This window comes from Rousettus aegyptiacus, unplaced genomic scaffold (genome assembly GCF_014176215.1).
Source record: "Rousettus aegyptiacus isolate mRouAeg1 unplaced genomic scaffold, mRouAeg1.p scaffold_m13_p_15, whole genome shotgun sequence".
Classification (NCBI taxonomy): domain Eukaryota; kingdom Metazoa; phylum Chordata; class Mammalia; order Chiroptera; family Pteropodidae; genus Rousettus; species Rousettus aegyptiacus.
Genome location: NW_023416290.1, coordinates 60,574,106 through 60,590,894, shown reverse-complemented (window position 1 = coordinate 60,590,894; position 16,789 = coordinate 60,574,106). Strand labels below are relative to the sequence as shown.

Genomic DNA, 16,789 nt, shown 5'->3' with positions numbered 1-16,789 from the left:
TGGACAGGGCCAGCACCCACCCTCAACGGGTCCGTGGTGGAACCTGACCACAGAAGGGGGTGGACAGTCCCTCTGCAGCCTGGGGGAGTCCACGGGCACATAGGGGCTGCCTACCGACTGGCCCAGCGAGGGGTAGCAGAGCCACCCCTCCCACACACACCTGGTTTTCTCCAGCTCTGGAACTAAGAATGGGTCTTAAATGATTGAAATGAAAATTTCAGTACCTGTAAGAAATTTCTGTTGGAATGTGATCATGCTCATTTGTTTGCATGTTGTGCCTGGCTGATCTCAGCTGTGGTGGCTGCGCGGACAGAATCGTTTCCACCAAAAAGCTAATACTGTCCCTAGAGGACCGTACTGCCCCTCCTGCCACTGTCCATGGTCCTGGGCCCTAGTCTTCAGCCAAAGGACACTCCATGGGAAGCCTCGTGCAGGTGGGGAGCAAAGGCTGATGAAGAGAACGCTGGCCCCGTCATCGGCTGTGTGACGCGGGGCAAGCCGCTAACCTCTCCAGATCACGGGAAACCTTGGACCTCACTACCTGAGTGGTGAGCTCTCACACATACCTGCCGGCGTCTCCTGTGGCTTCTCTATGCTTGTGGCTGTGTGGCCAGGCCTGGCCCGTCAGGGACACTGAGAAATGACACAGAGGGCCCCTTCTAGTCCTACCTCTACGCAGGTCTGATGTGCAAAATGCTTCACCAACAGCAACTGATTTCAGTAGCAAAAAAAAAAAAAAAAAAAAAAAATGTGGTCTGAATGTGTCTCCACAAATTCATACGGTGAAACCCTAATGCCCATTGTGATGGGTTAGGAGGTGGGGCCTTGGGGTGCTTAGGTCTGAGGGTGGGGTCAGTGCCCTTACGCAAGACCCCAGATGGCACTGGTTCCCAGCAGAGAGTGGGCCAAGGGGGCAGGGACACCAGACGGAACAGCCCGACTGCAGTCTAGGGAGCAGGACCCCTGGAGCCCTCTGTGGATGGCGCAAGACTGGCGACAGGCCCTGCACACGTCCACCCTGTGGGCACCGGAGTGCCTGTCACCACCAACCCCGCCATGCTCCCCACTCCTGCTCACGTGCCCTACGCTCTGCTCCCAACGCAGAACAGTCTTACCCTTTCAGAACGCTCATCAGAGCCAGTCTGCCCCGCACTCTGCTGCAGCCGCGTGGCCTGTGCACTGGCTGCCCCCGGGCCTGCAGTCCTCCCTCGGATACCCCTGCGACCCACCTCCAAGCCAGGTCTTCAAGGAAGCCCACCCTGTGACTCAGTTCAAAATGACAGCCCAGTTCCACAACCCTGCCTTCCGTCACCCGGATCTGGTCTGCTTTCTGAGTCACTGGGCCTCCTCTCACAAGCCACGCTACTTACGCATTCGTAATGTCTCCCCTCCCCACTAGCAAGCTGGCTCCATGGGGTCAGGGAGCTAGAACAGGACAATGAATTGTGCACTGTGAAGCAGGATTCACACGGCAAGTGAGCAGAGCCCAGATGCCACACAGAGCCGAGCTGGAGGAACTCCGTGTCTGCACGAAGGCCTCAGCCTGGACCCCAGACTGCGACCAGACCCCAGGTGGCCACACTGGAGCAGCAACACCAACGGCCAGGGGAAGGGATGTGAAGTGGACGCCCACCAAGAGACGTTTAGATAGTTGATTTACTTCCAAATACAGGAAAGACACAGCTGTCTTCAATCAGAGACCAACATGGCAGAAGTCACTCTCGAGCTGGCTGCCTCCTGGGCAGGGGGACTTCACTTTCAAGGTGTCTGAGCAGCTGTCCCCGGGTCACCCCAACAGGACCGGCAAGCACGGTCAGTCCTGCAGCTTGCACTGGCACTTCTTCTCCAGGTCAGCCATCTCTTTCAGGACCAAGGCCACACTGTACCGAAGCTCCTGGAACTTGGCCGTGGAGGCCTCAAAGCGGAGTGCGGACCCATCCGAGAGCTTCAGCTGCATCAGGACACTTGGCTGCAAGGAGCGGGCCAGGGTGCTGGTGGAGATGGCCACGTCCACCCTCCACCGCAAGTCGGTGATGTGGGGCAGCCAGGCCCCCTGCTGCCTGGACACTGAGTCAAGGAGAGGCCTCTGGCTGCCGAACACCACACTGGCCAAGTCCACAGCCAGGTCTTGTGGGATGCAGAGCTCCTGGAGCTGATCCTGGAAGGCGTCGGGCTTCAGGCTGGCCGGGGGCAGCCGGAGGGCCTGCTGGAGCAGTGTGTGCATGCCGGCAAGCAGGGCACCCAGCCGCTCCTCCGGCAGGTGTGTGCCAGCCCCAAGGCGCTGCACGGCCTCGCGGCAGTCCTGTCCCTGCAGGCCGCTGACCACCAGCTTCAGCAACTTTCTGAACGTGCTCCTGTCCATATCTGCCAGGAGCCGGGGCATTGCTGCTACCTCTGGGGGGAGCTGGGCTCCCAGGAAACTCACCCGGCCACTGTGACTGTCACCAGGGTGATGCAGGTATGGAGCTGTAGACCCCACGGCAGACATTGCTGCTTCCTCCTCTTTGATTAGCCAGCCCAAAGGCAGGTCCTAGCGGCAACTGCCTGGAGGGGGTGGAGAGAAGCCCAGTGACTCCCGTGTCCTTTGGGATTGATGTGTTTTCCGCTTTCAAGACACTGACAGCATGAACTACTTATGACTCCCATGTGGCAGGAGGCACCTGGAAGCAGGGGCCCACTGCAGTCCTAGGAAAAGGGGAGGAGGGAGTTGGCCAGGGAGACGGCGTAGAGGCGAGAACCAGGAGAGCACATTCGTGTTCTCCAAATAAATAAGGGATGAAGAGATGAAGAAGAGGGTTCCAGAGACAAGGACACAACAGCCACTGCTGCTGCCACCAACCACGCTGGGACCACCTCACTGCCCAACCTGAATCCTCATTACTCTCACCTCACCAAAGAGGAAACTGAGGATCGAGGGCAACGGCCCAAGTCAAGGGCTAGAACCCAGGCCTGTCTGCTCAGAAGTCCCTGCTGTTTTCATCACAGCACAGGGGCGACCAGACACAGCCCCACAGGTAGGAGGTGCAGAGGGGCACGTGCAGCAAAGGTATGTGTGGAACCTGGAGAAAAGGGCTGACATGACGGGAAGAGCCAGCACAACAGCAAGGCAGGTCTCAGGCGACCGGCCCGCGCGCCTGCTCACGCAGAAGAGAACACCGCACGTCTCTGCGGTGACAGGTGACGGAGCAGAGCAGCGCACAGACCGTCCCCAAGGCGCCACCAAGCCCAGGTCCTCGCAGCACAGCGAGATGGGCGCGGTGGTGCGCTAGGGAAGCCCGGGAGTTCGGGGGTGCTCCAACCGGCTTCATGGTACCCCATTCTCCCAGGAAGGCCAGCCACCTCACCAGGGCTGTCAACGACCATCAAGGGCCAAACTCTTGGGTTCTCTCCGATTGCCTGCTCAGTAGAGGAACTGCCTTTCTTCGCCCACGGCCACCGGGCTACTCGAATCCTGCTCCCTAGAGGCCAGTGTGCCGCCCGCTGCCGACCCTCTTGGCCACCCGCCCTAAGGAGCCGACAGAGGCGGGCCGGGTTCGAGTCCCGCCCTGCGCTCGCCGCGGTCAGCGCCCTGGGGGCCCGGCCCAAGCTGCACGGGATCTGCCGAGCAGCGCGCTGCTGTCGCGGAGAGGCCTCTGGCCTCCAGAGCTCCCTGGGAGCGGTGGCCCAGGGGCCACGTCCGACCCGCTGCCCACTCCCGGAAGGGGCGACCTCACGCACCGCGCCCCCAAAGCAAGAGCCTCCACACACCTGGCGCGCGCGGTCTGGAGTGGAACACCCTGGCGGAGAGCAGCGCGGCGGCCCGGCCGGAAGCGCGGTCCGGCCCCGGAGGCGACCCAGACACTTCCGGGAAGCTCTAGGACACTGGAGGACCCGGCCCTCTGTGATCCGCAGCTGAGGTCCCCAGACTTTGTTCCGAAGGGATCAAGGCGGAACCGCTACGCGGGTCACAGCCTGCGGGATGCACTTACAGTCACTGTTCCGCGATGATATCTAAGGCCTTTACGGAGCCGATGGGCCCTGGTTTCGGCTAGGGGCTGGGGAGGAGAGACCAGGAGGAGAGGGAGACAGGACCCAGGTCCTGGGGCCAGGGTGTACTTGGCCAACCGGAGCTGAGCCCTGCCGCATCCTCCTGCCCGGCTCCGCGGTTATGACCGGAAGACACTGTGCATGTACTTAGCCTCTCTGTTGTACACTTAATGTTATTTAAGTACAATTTACATACAGTATTGGTTTCAGGAGTACATCATGACTCCACATTTTTATACATGATGCATGATCACCAGAATAAGACTAGTTTTCGTGACCATACAAAGTTGATACAGTATTATTTGCTATAGTCCCCATGCTGTACTTTACATCCCAATGACTTATTTATTTTGTAACTGATAGTTTTGTCCCTGATGCTGGGAAGGGACCTCCTCTAGGTGTTGTGTCCACCTTGCAGAAAAAAGGCATGGTCTGAAAACCTCTCATGTCCAGGTTTGACTTGCAACATGTGCAGAGCTTAACAGTAAGAAAATGCATCGCAAAAATTAAAAGGACATAACAAACAATCCGAAGTTTGATAGCTGATTTGCCAGTCTAAAGATGACTGAAACGGGAGCTCAGACCTCAAAGGAGTGAACTAAGGGTTTATCACTGTCTTGCACATACAATCTCGGTGATGGGTCCTACAGCAGGAGAGGTTTCCACAACAGTTGAGAAATGCAGACAGGTTATTTTCTTCCCAAGAAAGAGGGAAGGGTTGCATAGGCCTGGCCTGGGGATGGAGAGACACGTGAGGCGGGTCCAACTACGCTCAAGCAGCAACTCCCAGGCCTGGAGCGGAGAGATGGGTTCGATGTCCAAGGTCCAGCCTGTCTGGCCTGGCCGCCTGCCCACCGGTTTCACTCCTGGGCGCCCCTTACCGGGTCGACCACAGACGGCGGGAGTCCTCTGTGGTCCTAGAGCAGCCCCGGAAGTGCGGGAGCCGGACCGCAAAGCCGCTTCCGGCCCTCAGGTCTCGAGGAGCAGACGCGGGCGTAGGGAGGAGCGCCCCGGGTCCCGCCAGGCCCCGCCCCCTCCGCCTGGCTCCGCCCCCTGCCTGCAGACCAGGTGCTCCCCGACGTGCCGGCTCTCGCGCGCGCTCTCTGTGCCCCCGCGGGCTGCGAGCGGCGGGCGCGAGCCGCAGGCAGACGATTGCAGACGGGGTTGGTTCTAGCTGAGTGGGCGGGCCTGGCGGACTGAGGTGCGTCCAGGCAGAGCCTTGGAGGTTTCAGCCCAGGTCGCGGGCGGGGGTGCCCGGCTGCGGGTCGACCCCGACCGGCCCGGGTCCGCGGGAGAAGTTGCGGGGAACCGCCGGGGCTGCAGGGCCGAGAGGAGGCCTCCGGGAGGCTTTCGGGAGAATGAGGGTGCGAGGATATGGGATGCCGACCTAGGACCCCGGGAACAAAGGGATGACAAGGTCGGCAGGCCTGTGGCCGTGCCTTCAGTCGCTCAGCTTCACCCGCCCTATGCCACACGCTGGTCCTGTGGGCGGGGGCGCGTCTCTAGCTGCTGTCCGCCAGCTGGGCCCGGGAAGCTGACCCCCTGGAGCTGCCAACTTCCACCCCTCAGCTCCCCGCCCAACCTGGGCCCTCGCTCCGCCTGTTCTAGGGACTTTTTTTGTGACCCTGAGCAGTCGGGCACGCATGAGTCGTGCTGCAGAGTGACCAGCCCCTGACCAGTGGCCTCTGTAGGGAACTGTTGCCCCAGGAGGCCACTCCAGGAACCCATTAGCGCTGTCCTTTACCTGTCTACCCTGCATACCTCTAGGGCCCTGAAAGTTAGTGCAGTGACTTCATGCCACTGAATGGGTGTGAGTACGGGTCCCTCCCTCTGAGGGTGAGCCGGGGGACGCCAAGGCTAGGGCAACCCTCTCAGGTCCTGCATCTTCCTTCTGATCCAGTTCCCCAGAATGGCAGCCACACTCTGGCCCCTAGCACCGCAGGTGAGTTCACCTTCCTGCGCCCCCTCCTCTGGAGCCGTGAGCCCAGCACCTGGAGGAGCAAGGCCTGGAGTCCTGGCGCCCAAGGAAAGGGTTCTGGGATAGGACTCACGCCCTCCCCCAAGAATAGGGGCTCTGGAAACTCATCTGGGTCCCCATGGCTGACGAGTGCAACTGGTCTTCGGGCCGGCTGCAGGAGGCATGGCCTTGGGGAGCAACAACCTGTGTTTGCCGAGTTTGGTGCTAGTGATATTTCAGGACGTGACCGTGTACTGCTCTCCTGCGGCAGGGCAGCAGCTAGGCCAGCCCACGGGCTCTATAGGGACGTGAGGCTGGAGACGACAGCAGGTGGCCTCTCTCCTCTGGGCTTGGGGCGGGGGCCTCCGGCGAGCTCGGGGGCTGCTTCCACACTTTTGAGCCCAGAGAAGAGGGTCATACCCCTTTTCCCCAGGCACCAGTCTGGTCTCTGCACGTCCCCATGGGGAACCTGCCTTGCTCCCAGTTTCAGACTTCACTCTGCGCGGCTGGCGGGAGAACCGATGCCTGAACTCCCCTTCCGCACTCACTCTCAGCCCCTGCTTCCCCTGACCAGCCCTTTCCTCTCCCCCAACACACACACCTGGCATGCAGGACCCAGTGGGCAGTGCCCTGCGCCAACTCCCCAGGACCCTCACCCAACAGAACTCCCTGTCCCCAAGCTGGGGCTGATCTCCCAGCAAGAGCAAAGTGAAGTGCTGTAGGTCCTGGATCTTTTGGGAGCTGAGAAACCGGTGGCCTTGAGCAGCTGCAGGACAGGTGAGAGTGGGTGGGGGCTGGTTAGGTGAAGCGGCTCACTGCCATGGGCCCTTGGGGGCAATCTCAGACAGACAGCGCTGGGTACTTGTGTGGACAAGCATGTGCTTGTGTTGCCTTTTAAAAATCAACAGTTCTTCAGGCCATTAGGGGAGTTTGCTTTCGGCGGTTCCCTCTACAGTAAACCCAATAACAGCTTCATTCCATCTGTATAATACCTCTTCCCCTCTCTCTGTAGACAGTAGTTATTGGTTACTTATTAGGTTTCCATCCTTCTTCTCCATCTCCCAGTTTTAATCGTGGTGTTCCTTTTTTAAAAAACAGTTTACCTTTTCCGTTGAACGTACTTCTGTTAGTGGGCTTGTCAGCCCCAGGCGTTATCCGGGACTCCCAGCTACAGAGACGACCAGCGACTGTTCTGCTTTCCACCTTTCCCCGTCATCCTCTCACTTTCGTCACTTCGTAGCTCACACCCCCACCTTCGTTAGTGCCTTAGATCTGCAGTGACGAGTGTTAATTCTTTACTCTGATGTGTCCAGCAAAATCTTCTCCATTATCTCATGGTTGTGTGGAGTTTCACTTCTAGTAATGTGATCTTGCTGAGTTTTAACATCTGTGTCAACCAAACCTCTATTGAGATACAAGACACCATCGTCACTCAGAAGGTCCCCTGGGTGTGCAGTCCATTTTATTGAGGGCATGCAGGCCTTTTTTGGCTAGAGAAAAATCAGAAGCTGAGCAGTTGTATAGAGCCATGGTTCTTGTAGCCACTGTTTTGTGGTGGTTTTGACTAATGTGTTGATTGACCTGTTCTAACCTCGTAGTAGAACCAAGCTGCTACATGTCGTCAGCACTTAGAACAAGATACTCCTCTTCTGTCCCTTTGTCACGTGGATTATTTTAGGTGAGATGTGACATCAGGAGCTCTCTGCAGTACTCACGAGAAAATTCTCTAGTCAGGAACACAAAACCTGTCTGGTCCCATGGATGGATAGGGCTGCACAGAGACTTTGTGGGTACGATAGTGTCTCTGCCCAGCAGCTCCCAGAGAGGGGCTGGTGCCCAAGCCCCATGCAGGCCTTCCAGTTAGGTTGGGAAAGGAGATGACCAGTGCTGAGCACAGGTTCCTTGCTTTAGATGTAATTACCCCAAACTCCCCAAAGTTTGTTGGGGGTAGGGTGCCCATGCAGGGAGAGGAGGCTTCCTTGCACTTGACGTGTCTCCTGGGGAGCCCCTGCCCGGTGGTGGCCTCTGTACAGGCTGTGCTCAACACCCTTGGCAGGCTGCCACAGCTGTCATGCTCTGTACCGATTTCTGTCCGTTTACATGTATTGTCTTACCATGGTCGACCCCTGGGTGGCAGCAGAGCCCCACCCCTACTACCCTTTGCCTCCAAGGTGGTGGGGCAGTGGGCTGGTGGAGCATCTGGAAAGTCCTGGAAGGTCCTGGAATCCAGGGGTGTGGAGCTTGGACTGTCTGTCCACTTACCGCTTTGTTTTCTGAGTTCTGTTTTAGCACATTTCAGCTGATTCTGGTGGTGCATGATGCAAAGGTTCTGCTGGGTGTTATAATGCCGAGGACAATGAGTGTCCTTTCACTGGGAGGCCACCCACCTGGACAGGCTCCTGTGGTGGCAGTAGCTCTGCCCTCGAAGAGTTGAGAACATGTCCCAGTGGTCTCAAAGAAAAGAGGTAAGATGTCTGTGACAGCACGAGATCTGTTTTTAAACTCACATTTGAATTAATGCGAGACATCAAGGAGGAAACTAGAATGTAACAGGAATTTTGTACGATTGCTAAAATGAGAATATAGAAAAAAATGGCATGAAAAATGTTATTTTTTCCCCTAGTTTTTCTTTTAACTTTCATAAAAGCTTTAAGTTGGACTCCAATTAAATAAAAATTTGTATAAATATAGGCATTCATTGCCTCAGTTTTGAAATAGTTTTAAGATCCTCAGATCATTTAAGAATAACAGAAAAAATACCCACATTACTAACAAAATATAATACAAAATTGACATTAAGAATCATTAAAGAAACATCAACTTTTTAAAAAAATTTATTTAAATTAGTTTCCAGTATACAGTACATTGGTTAGACATCTAAGGAGTTCATAAAACAACCACCCCCCCTTTGCTCCCTCCCTCCCCTGGCCTTCCACTTAGCCATTATATTTATGCTAACTTCATTCCCTATGCCGTGCTCCCCATCCCCATGACCAACTATCAAATTACTTACTTATAACTTCTTTAACCCTTCACCCTATTCTCCCAGCCCCACAAACTCCTTCCCCTCTATCCGTCAGCAAATTGTCCACTATATTTGTGAGTCTGTTTCTTTTTGTTGCTTAGAGTCCACATGTAAGTGAAATCATATGGTATTTGTCTTTGTCTGACTTACTTCACTCAGCATAATAACCTCTAGGTTCATCCATGCCATGTCATTGCAAATGATAGGATTTCATTTTTTTTAAGGGCTGAGTAATATTCCATTGTATATATGAACCATAACTTCTTTATCTAATCGTCTGTTGATGGGCAGTTAGGTTGCCTCCAGATCTTGGTTATTGTAAATTGTGCTGCTGTGAGCATAAGGGTGCATAGGTCTTTACGAATTACTGTTTTGGTTTTCTTTGGATAAATACCCAGAAGTGCAATTGCTGGGTCAAAAGGCAGATCTATTTTTAATTTTTTTTGAGAAACCTCCATACTGTTTTCCATAGCAGCTGTACCAATTTGAAACCCCACCAACAGTGTATGAGGGTTCCTTTTTCTCTGCATCCTCACCAACACTTGTTATTTTTTGATAAGAAACATCAATTTTTTAAAATTGTATAAATCTTTAAATTGTACACAGAAAGATGAAGTGGACAAAGTTCATTGGTCTACAGCCCACGTGTGAGTGGGTTTCTTTTCAGGCTCTCAGTTCTGTTCTGTTGGTCTGTGGGTCTGTTTCTCTGCCAATACTATCCTGTTTTGATGACTATAGGTCTATAATATACCTTGAAATTGGGGAGCATGATACCTCTGGCTTTGTTTATTCCTAAGTGTTCTTCTTGCTGTGATTGTAAATGGGATTACCTTCTCGATTTCTTCTTTTGATAGTTCATTGTCAGCATACAGAAATGCAGTAGATTTTTGTATATTGATTTTGTATCCTGCAACTTTACTGTATTCATTTATTATTTCTAATGGTTTTTTGGTGGAGTCTTTCTCTACTCATCAACACTGGGGATTATTGTTTTTTAAGTATTTAGAATAAGGTCCAAAGTTCTTGAGGTTTTGTGGTGACTCCATGATCCGTTTCCTGTCCCATCTAGCCACTCTCCTCTCCTCACACTTCTGCTATCATCAGAGTGAGGTTCTTTTAATTCTTAAACTTGATTGATTCTGTCATATGTTGCATTCAGGCCCTTGGATCTGCCATTGCTCATTGTGCCATCTTCAGGTTATAGCTTAAACCTCACTTCCTCTCAGAGGTTTTCTCTGACCATGGGGACTAGCTTGCAGGCCATTAAGTATTTCCCACATTTCTGTATAGTTTTCATGTCACATGGTTTATCATCCTTGTTAAAAAGTTACTTAATCTAAGCTTCACGAAGTCAGAGACTGTATTTCTTTTCCTGTTTTGTTCTTAACCTAGCACATGCCTTATCTTCTAAATATTTATTGAATGGATTAATTTATCAATTTGATAGGCAAATAATTATGATGCTTTAATTTTCAATTATTTGATTACTAATGAACTTAAATATTTTTATCCTGTTGGATAAAAATTCTGCTTGTCACCTATTTTCCTTCTGGAATATCTACCTTTTGAATAACGATTTATAGGAATTTTTAATACATTATGGATATTATTCCTGATGAGTGATTTTCTCTAATAACTCCTTTATGTTTTTATGTAACGGGTTCTGAGGTTGGGACCGAAAAGGAACTATCCCTTGTAAACCGGAGATGTTCTGAGGAAGTCAAAACAGAATCGATATCAAGAAGATTCTCAAGGCGTATTCCACAGGCTCCTGAGCTGTAGGAAGCCTGGGACTGTGAGGGTAAACGAGAAGGACACCTGAGAAGTTCTGTTGGGCAGAGTTTGAAGAAACTCCCTCTTAACAAGAGAGTTTTTAGGAAAGAATCAGCCATGTGTAGGGAAAGACCTCTAGGAGAAAGAACCCAGGGTTGTGGCACATATCTTCCATAGCTTGGCTATGGAAACATGACCTCGAACAAAAATGTTAGACTTCAAAGACATAGAACAAGAGCGATGGCCTTTAGATGTGATAAATGCAGAAAAACCTTCAAATGCAGCTCAGACCTACGTCGACACCGGAGCAGTCACGGTGGGGAAGAACCTATGAGCCTTTACTCACAGCTCAAGCCTTAAATAAACTCAAGCCTGGAAATAAACTGTTTAAGTGCAAAGAATGTGGGAAAACTTGTCTCCGTTCCCACCTCCTTCTCCATCAGAGAAGTCATCCTGGAGAAAAACCTTTTGCATGTCGTGAAATGTGGGATGCTGAGCTCTTATTCAACATCGTCGTTCACACAGGAGAGACCTTATAGGGTCAGTGAGTGCAGACAGGCCTTAAGCCAGAGCCCACAGCTAATGCAGCAGCGGAGGACCCACACTGGTGAGAGACTCCACAAACGTGTTCAGTGTGGCAAGGCCTTCAGCCGAAGTTTAGGCCTCATTCAGCATCAGAGGCTCCACACACGAGAGGAACACCATGTGTATAATGTGTATGGGAAGTCTTCAGCCAAGCTCAAGCCTTTTCCTCCATCACAGGGTTTACACTGGAGAAGCCCCGTTTGTAGAGTGCACTGGGCCTTTAGCCAGAGGCAGTTCTTGTTCAGCATTGAAGAGCTCACACTGGGAGAGACTCCATCAAAGCCTTGACTGTGGCATAGCCTTCAGCCAGAGGTCACAACTCGCCCTGCTCCAGTGAGTTACACTGGAGAGAAACCCTATGACTGTGCTGACTGTGGGAGAGCCATCCGCCAGAGGTCAGCCCTCACTCAGAATTGGGGAACTCATCCTGGGGAGAGCCCTCACGCACGCAAAAATGTGGTCCAGCCTTTGTTCGTGGCTCTAGCTGTAGGCCACATGGACAGATTCACACTGGAGAGAAACATTGTGTGTGACGGACACAGCTGAGCCTTCAGCAGTGGCACAAACCTTGTTCTGCGTTGGACAGTTCACAGACATTTCGTGTTTTCAGAATCATCCAGTATGTAGCCGTTTGAATCTGGCTGTCTTCCCTTCACGTGTTGGTGATCCTCTGTGATGTCGGGTGTACCAGCAGTTCTTTCCTTCTTACTGCTGAGCAGCATCGGCTGTGTGGGTGGGGCAGTTTACCGGCTCCCCCATTGGAGGGTGTTTGGATTGCTTCTTCTGGGGCAGGTGTGAACAAAGCTACCATAGGTGTTTACGCTGGTTCTTTTCAGTTCTCTCGGGTGAAACAGATGGGAGTGGGATGCTGGGTTACATGGTGAGCTTAGGTTAAACTTTTTAAGAAACTGCCAAACTGTTTTTGAAAGTAGTTGTACCGTTTTACAGTCCCAGCAGAACTTGGTATTGTCTTTTTATTTTTATTTTTTTATTCTAACCTTTTTAGTGGGGGTAGAGTGGTATTCATGGTTTTAATCTGCATTTCCCTCTTTGTGATTTGAGCACTGAGTTTCTATTTACAGAGTCTCACTGGGAAGTTTGAGAAACATTGGACTAGCTACCTCCCATAGCCTGACCACCAGGCCATCCTGAATTTCAATTCGGAGACTCTACCTGCAAAGATCTTCATTATCCACTCTTCTTTTCCTGCAGGCAACTCGAATACGATCCCTTCAAGGAACCTCCCTCAGTTAATCTTTGCTCTTGTGTCTTCTTAGGGACTTTGAGGTCACATTCATTTGGTTTAACGTCTGTCCTGTGTTCTGCCTCTCCTGTTCCATGAGGAAAGCTCCCAAGCACAGGACCTCTTCTGAGTGTGGACGTGGCCAACCCCAGGTGGGGAAGCCGAGCATATCCACCGTCTTGGAGTTGACAGAAGAAAAATGAAGTTGTTTAGGCAGACTCTCCCTCCGCTGCAGATACAGGGCTGGGCGAAGGTAGCGCGGGGCCAGCTGTGAGACAGGCCAGAGTCCGTGAGGACGGGCTTGTGGGCAAGGTGTGGAAAGTGCCTTTGTAAACAAGAAGGGCGGCTCCTGGGGCGTCACCACGCGGGCCGGGCGACCGCGCGAATGGGGCCGCGGGAAGGTAACCCGGGAGTGAGCGATTTCGCCGGCCCCAGGCTAACAGTGCCGCTCTTCCTGTCCCCTCCTGCTGCCATCTAATTGGGGACGGCTCAGAATTTTTCTCTTGCCGCAGCGGAGAATGAGCGAGGCCAGTATTTGAAAAGGTGACGGCTAACTTTCCCGAACTGAGGAATCGGACTCTCGGTGTCGGGAAGCGCAGTATGGTCTGAGTCGGCAAAATTACCCAAATCTGCACCGGGAGATGAACTTCACCGGCACTGCACCCAACGCAGAGGAAGGAAGCGCGGGGTCGGCGTCCCCGGCTCCGCCGTGCCACGCGCGCCACGGGGCCCCGCGGCTCCGGCCGGCCGCGCGCCGGCGCATGCGCAGGGCGGGCGGCGCCCCCTGGCGGCCGGCGCGGGCGGCGCGGGGGCGGGGCCGGAGGCGGGGGGTTGCGCTGGTGACGGGAGGACGCGCGGCCGCGGCGCGCTGGGCCTGCGGCGGCGGCGGCGGCGGCGGCGGCGGCGGCGGCGGAGGAGGAGGACGCGGCCCCGGCCGGCGGCGGCGGGAGAGCCGCGGGCAGCTGACGCGCGGTGCGGGCCGGGATGAAGGGCGGCGGCGGCGCGGGCCGCGCGCAGCCGGCTGGTGAGAGCGCGGGCGGGGGGCGGTGCGGGCCGGGAAGATGGCGGAGAGGCCGGCGCTGCGGCCCCCGCCCGGCCGCGCGAGGATCTGGGCCCGCGGCGACCGGGGGGACGGGCGGCGACGCGGGCGCGCGGGAGCAGGGTGTAAGGTCCGCGTGAGTGGGCGCGAGTGTGCCCGGCCCGAGCGTGCGTGTGTGCGCTCGACCTGAAGGTGGGCGTGAGTGCGAGTGCGCCTGGCCCGAGGGTCGGAGTGCGTCTGAGTGGGCCCGGCCTAAGGGTGGGCGTGAGTGCGAGTGTGAGTGTGCCTGGCCCGAGGGTGGGCGTGAGTGCGAGTGCGCCTGGCCCGAGGGTCGGAGTGGGCCCGGCCTAAGGGTGGGCGTGAGTGTGAGTGTGCACGGCCCGAGGGTCGGAGTGCGTCTGAGTGTGCCCGGCCCGAGGGTCGGTGTGAGTGTGAGTGTGCGGCCCGAGGGTGGGCGTGAGCCGCCGGCATGGCCTGAGCTCCGGGCATCGGCGCGGTTTCCGGGGCGCCGTCGAGGCGGGGTGCGGGGCGCGGGGCGCGGAGTCGGGCCAGGCTTTGTCCGGGGCGCGGCGAGTCGGACGCGCATCCCCGGGCGCGGGCCGTGGCCGCCAGCTCCGCGCACCTGGCCTTTGCAGCAAGGGGGCTGGGGCGCTCCGCCTCCCATCCCGGTCGCCCTCCGGAGGAGTGGGAATCCCTTCGATCGCTTCTGGGTCTCGGGACTGGCGTGGGTGGAGGCAGTTCCGTGCCGAGGGCAGCGAGCGAGGCAGGCTGTGCATCTTGGGGGTCAGGACGTCTTTCATTTTAAAACGTGCAGCCGGCAGCGAGGCCGCGGCAGCTGTGGGTGTGTTACGTGCTGCTCCCACCAGCAGCTGCTGTGGGCGCTGCGCAGCCTTCAGCAGCAAAAATGCGGCGCCCCCTCCTCCCCCACCTTCCAGTGTCGTGTGGTTTAACCAAACCTCCAGTGACCTCTGCAGAAACCTACAGTTGCCGGGCTTCTTGTTCCTACCGGGTGCAGACAATAGCAGATTTGTCTTTGAAGCCGGTGAGGGGAACTGAAGCCTGTGTGCCCTGGGTGCCTCTGTAAACAGCAGGTGGTTCCCAGCCAGCGACTCCCCATTCACAGTGAGCAAGGTGTGTTTCTCATAGCTGGGGGAAGGGAAAGGAGATTTGATAGGAGGCGTGACTGTAAAGCAAGGAGACTCGTTGCAGAAAGCGTCCTGGCAGGCTCCGTGATCCGCAGACGCTGCTCAGTGAATGAGCAGAGGCGGCGGCCGGTCTCCCTGCCTGCACTTTGTCTAGTCAGCTACCTTAGCCGCAGGTTGTGGCGGGTTCTGGAGCCAGACGGCCGCCTTTGAGTTGTGACTCTCTTTGCTGGCTTTGTCCTTGGTGCCTTTGGTTCCTCATCTGTAAAATGGGAACGCCAGTAATACTGGCCGCCTACGCTGCTTGTGAAGACTCAGTGAATCGAGACTGTAAAATGCTTTGGGCCTGGTGCGTTGTTAAGTGTTCAAAAAAGTTAGGATGTCATCAGTGCCAGGATCTGGTTTCCAGGTGTGTTTGCCGGGTCGTGGTTCGTCAGGTTCTCCAGCATCTCCGTCTGTTTAACATTAACTTGAAGTCTGTGGCTTCCTTTTCTTACAAAGGCAAGGCGGGGTCCCAATTGGAGAACAAAGTCTCTATAAAGGTAAATGAGGAACAAATCTCACATAGTTAGGTAAATTATTATGTAGAACTGTTTTAAAAATTACTTTTAGAAGAAGAAAGCTTCTAGTGAGCCGCTCCAGAGTACTGCAGTTTTTACTGTCCTTGGGGGCAGGTGGGGTTGTCAACACAGACAAGATTTAGAGCAGTTCTTGTGTAAGCCTCCATTCAAGCTCAGCTCCCGGAGCCAAAGTTGTCATACTCCCAGTGTCATTCGTGTGATAGGAAAGATAATTTATTAACAAACTTGAAGTAACAGTGAAGACATAAGCAACAGAAAGCAAGAACTTGAAGCTACCAGTGCTGTAACATTCGGTTTTACTAAACTGTTGGAAGAAATCAGACTTAACTTGCTTTAGAAGGAAGTAGAAGATGCCCCATGTTTTCCTAGAGGATTCTCTCTCTCTGATCTGGTGGGAGTGTCCCAGACCGACCTCAGACAAGTCCATCTTGGCTCCTTGATTTGTGTGACGCAAGGACCACGGCTGCTTCACTCTAAGTAGAGTCTTTTGGCATTCGTGGGGTTTAAAGTGCGAAGACTTGCCGTTCGTAACACATGGTAAGCAAAACGGCCTTTGTGAGCACATTTTAGGTCTTACCTCAAGGCAGAGTTTGACGTAGCCACGGCAGCCTCCTCTCCTGTGTGCATGCTGGGCGGACTGCTCTCGAACAACTTAATCTCAGTGAATACAGTGTGTTAGGCGTCTACCTGGTTCTTCGGTGCTTTTGGAAAAAATGTCCGTGTAATATGTTCTCTTATCGAAATACCTACTTTTCCTAGCAAAACCATTTTGCTGTGCCTTTTCACCCACCCAGGGTCACGTGGCCATTTGTTGTGGGCCTTATACATTTCCTGTCAAAGTTAGCTTTGTGAGTGTCCTGTCTCAGAAGCACAGCCTCGACACACAGCCTCGAGTGACATGCCGGGCGATGCCTCTGGCAGAACCGACCTGGATTGTCTGCCGTCCTCCAGGTTCCTTCTCCTGCTGCCTTTCTTGCTCCCCCAGGTACAGCCCACACCCTCAGTTACTGGCCGCCTTTTGCTGCCTTCTGTACCTGCCTCGCTGTGCCTTCCATCGACCGTTGAGACTTGCCCCCGACCTTACCTGGCACCTCTGCTCTGCTCCTTGAGATCGCGTCTGCCCCAACTCCTGATCCCTGGACACACCGTCCCACCGTGCCGAGGTGGCCCTCCTCACCTGGGCCTGCGGCCTGGCCCCCTTCCGCTGCCGCTGCGCTCACGTCTGGCTTTTTGGGAACACGTTTCGCAGGGCTTTGTATTTCCCTGAGGCTGGCCTTCCGTAGCAGTCCCTGCCCTCCTGCCCAACCCCCCCGAATGTGATGGCGACACAAGTGAGTGCGAGCATCACATGTCTGAGAATTCCGATAGTGAGAGTGGCTGCACCCTGCAGTGCCCTCCGCCCCAATCCGTAAGTTCAT

The 16,789-nt window shown here is 54.6% G+C and overlaps 2 protein-coding genes across 10 annotated transcripts in view; one reads left to right on the top strand and one right to left on the bottom strand.

The window, feature by feature from the left end:
• Positions 1-1,638: 1,638 nt before the first annotated feature.
• COMMD5 (COMM domain containing 5) lies at positions 1,639-4,137 on the bottom strand. 4 transcript variants are annotated; one of them, XM_016131819.2, is made up of 2 exons: positions 3,748-4,137; positions 1,639-2,544 (listed from the first exon to the last, which is right to left on the bottom strand). In XM_016131819.2, the coding sequence occupies exon 2, from the start codon at positions 2,486-2,488 to the stop codon at positions 1,814-1,816; it is 675 nt and encodes a 224-aa protein (XP_015987305.1). In that variant the 5' UTR covers positions 2,489-2,544; positions 3,748-4,137; the 3' UTR covers positions 1,639-1,813. The 4 variants fall into 4 exon arrangements, with proteins under 4 accessions (XP_015987305.1, XP_015987306.1, XP_015987304.1 ...); XM_016131820.2 differs by having other exon boundaries at positions 1,639-3,059; positions 3,748-3,802; XM_016131818.2 differs by lacking the exon at positions 3,748-4,137 and adding an exon at positions 2,888-3,739.
• Positions 4,138-5,414: 1,277 nt separating this feature from the next.
• ARHGAP39 (Rho GTPase activating protein 39) overlaps positions 5,415-16,789 on the top strand; it is a 60,601-nt gene continuing 49,226 nt past the window's right edge. For 4 of the 6 annotated variants that reach the window (XM_036233229.1, XM_036233228.1, XM_036233223.1 and 1 more), the window contains exon 1: positions 13,574-13,633. The gene's annotated coding sequence lies outside the window, so the exon portion shown is untranslated. Of the gene's footprint in view, positions 6,761-7,900; positions 8,449-13,573; positions 13,634-16,789 lie in introns of those variants that run through there. The other 2 variants (XM_036233222.1, XM_036233224.1) reach the window with 2 other exon arrangements.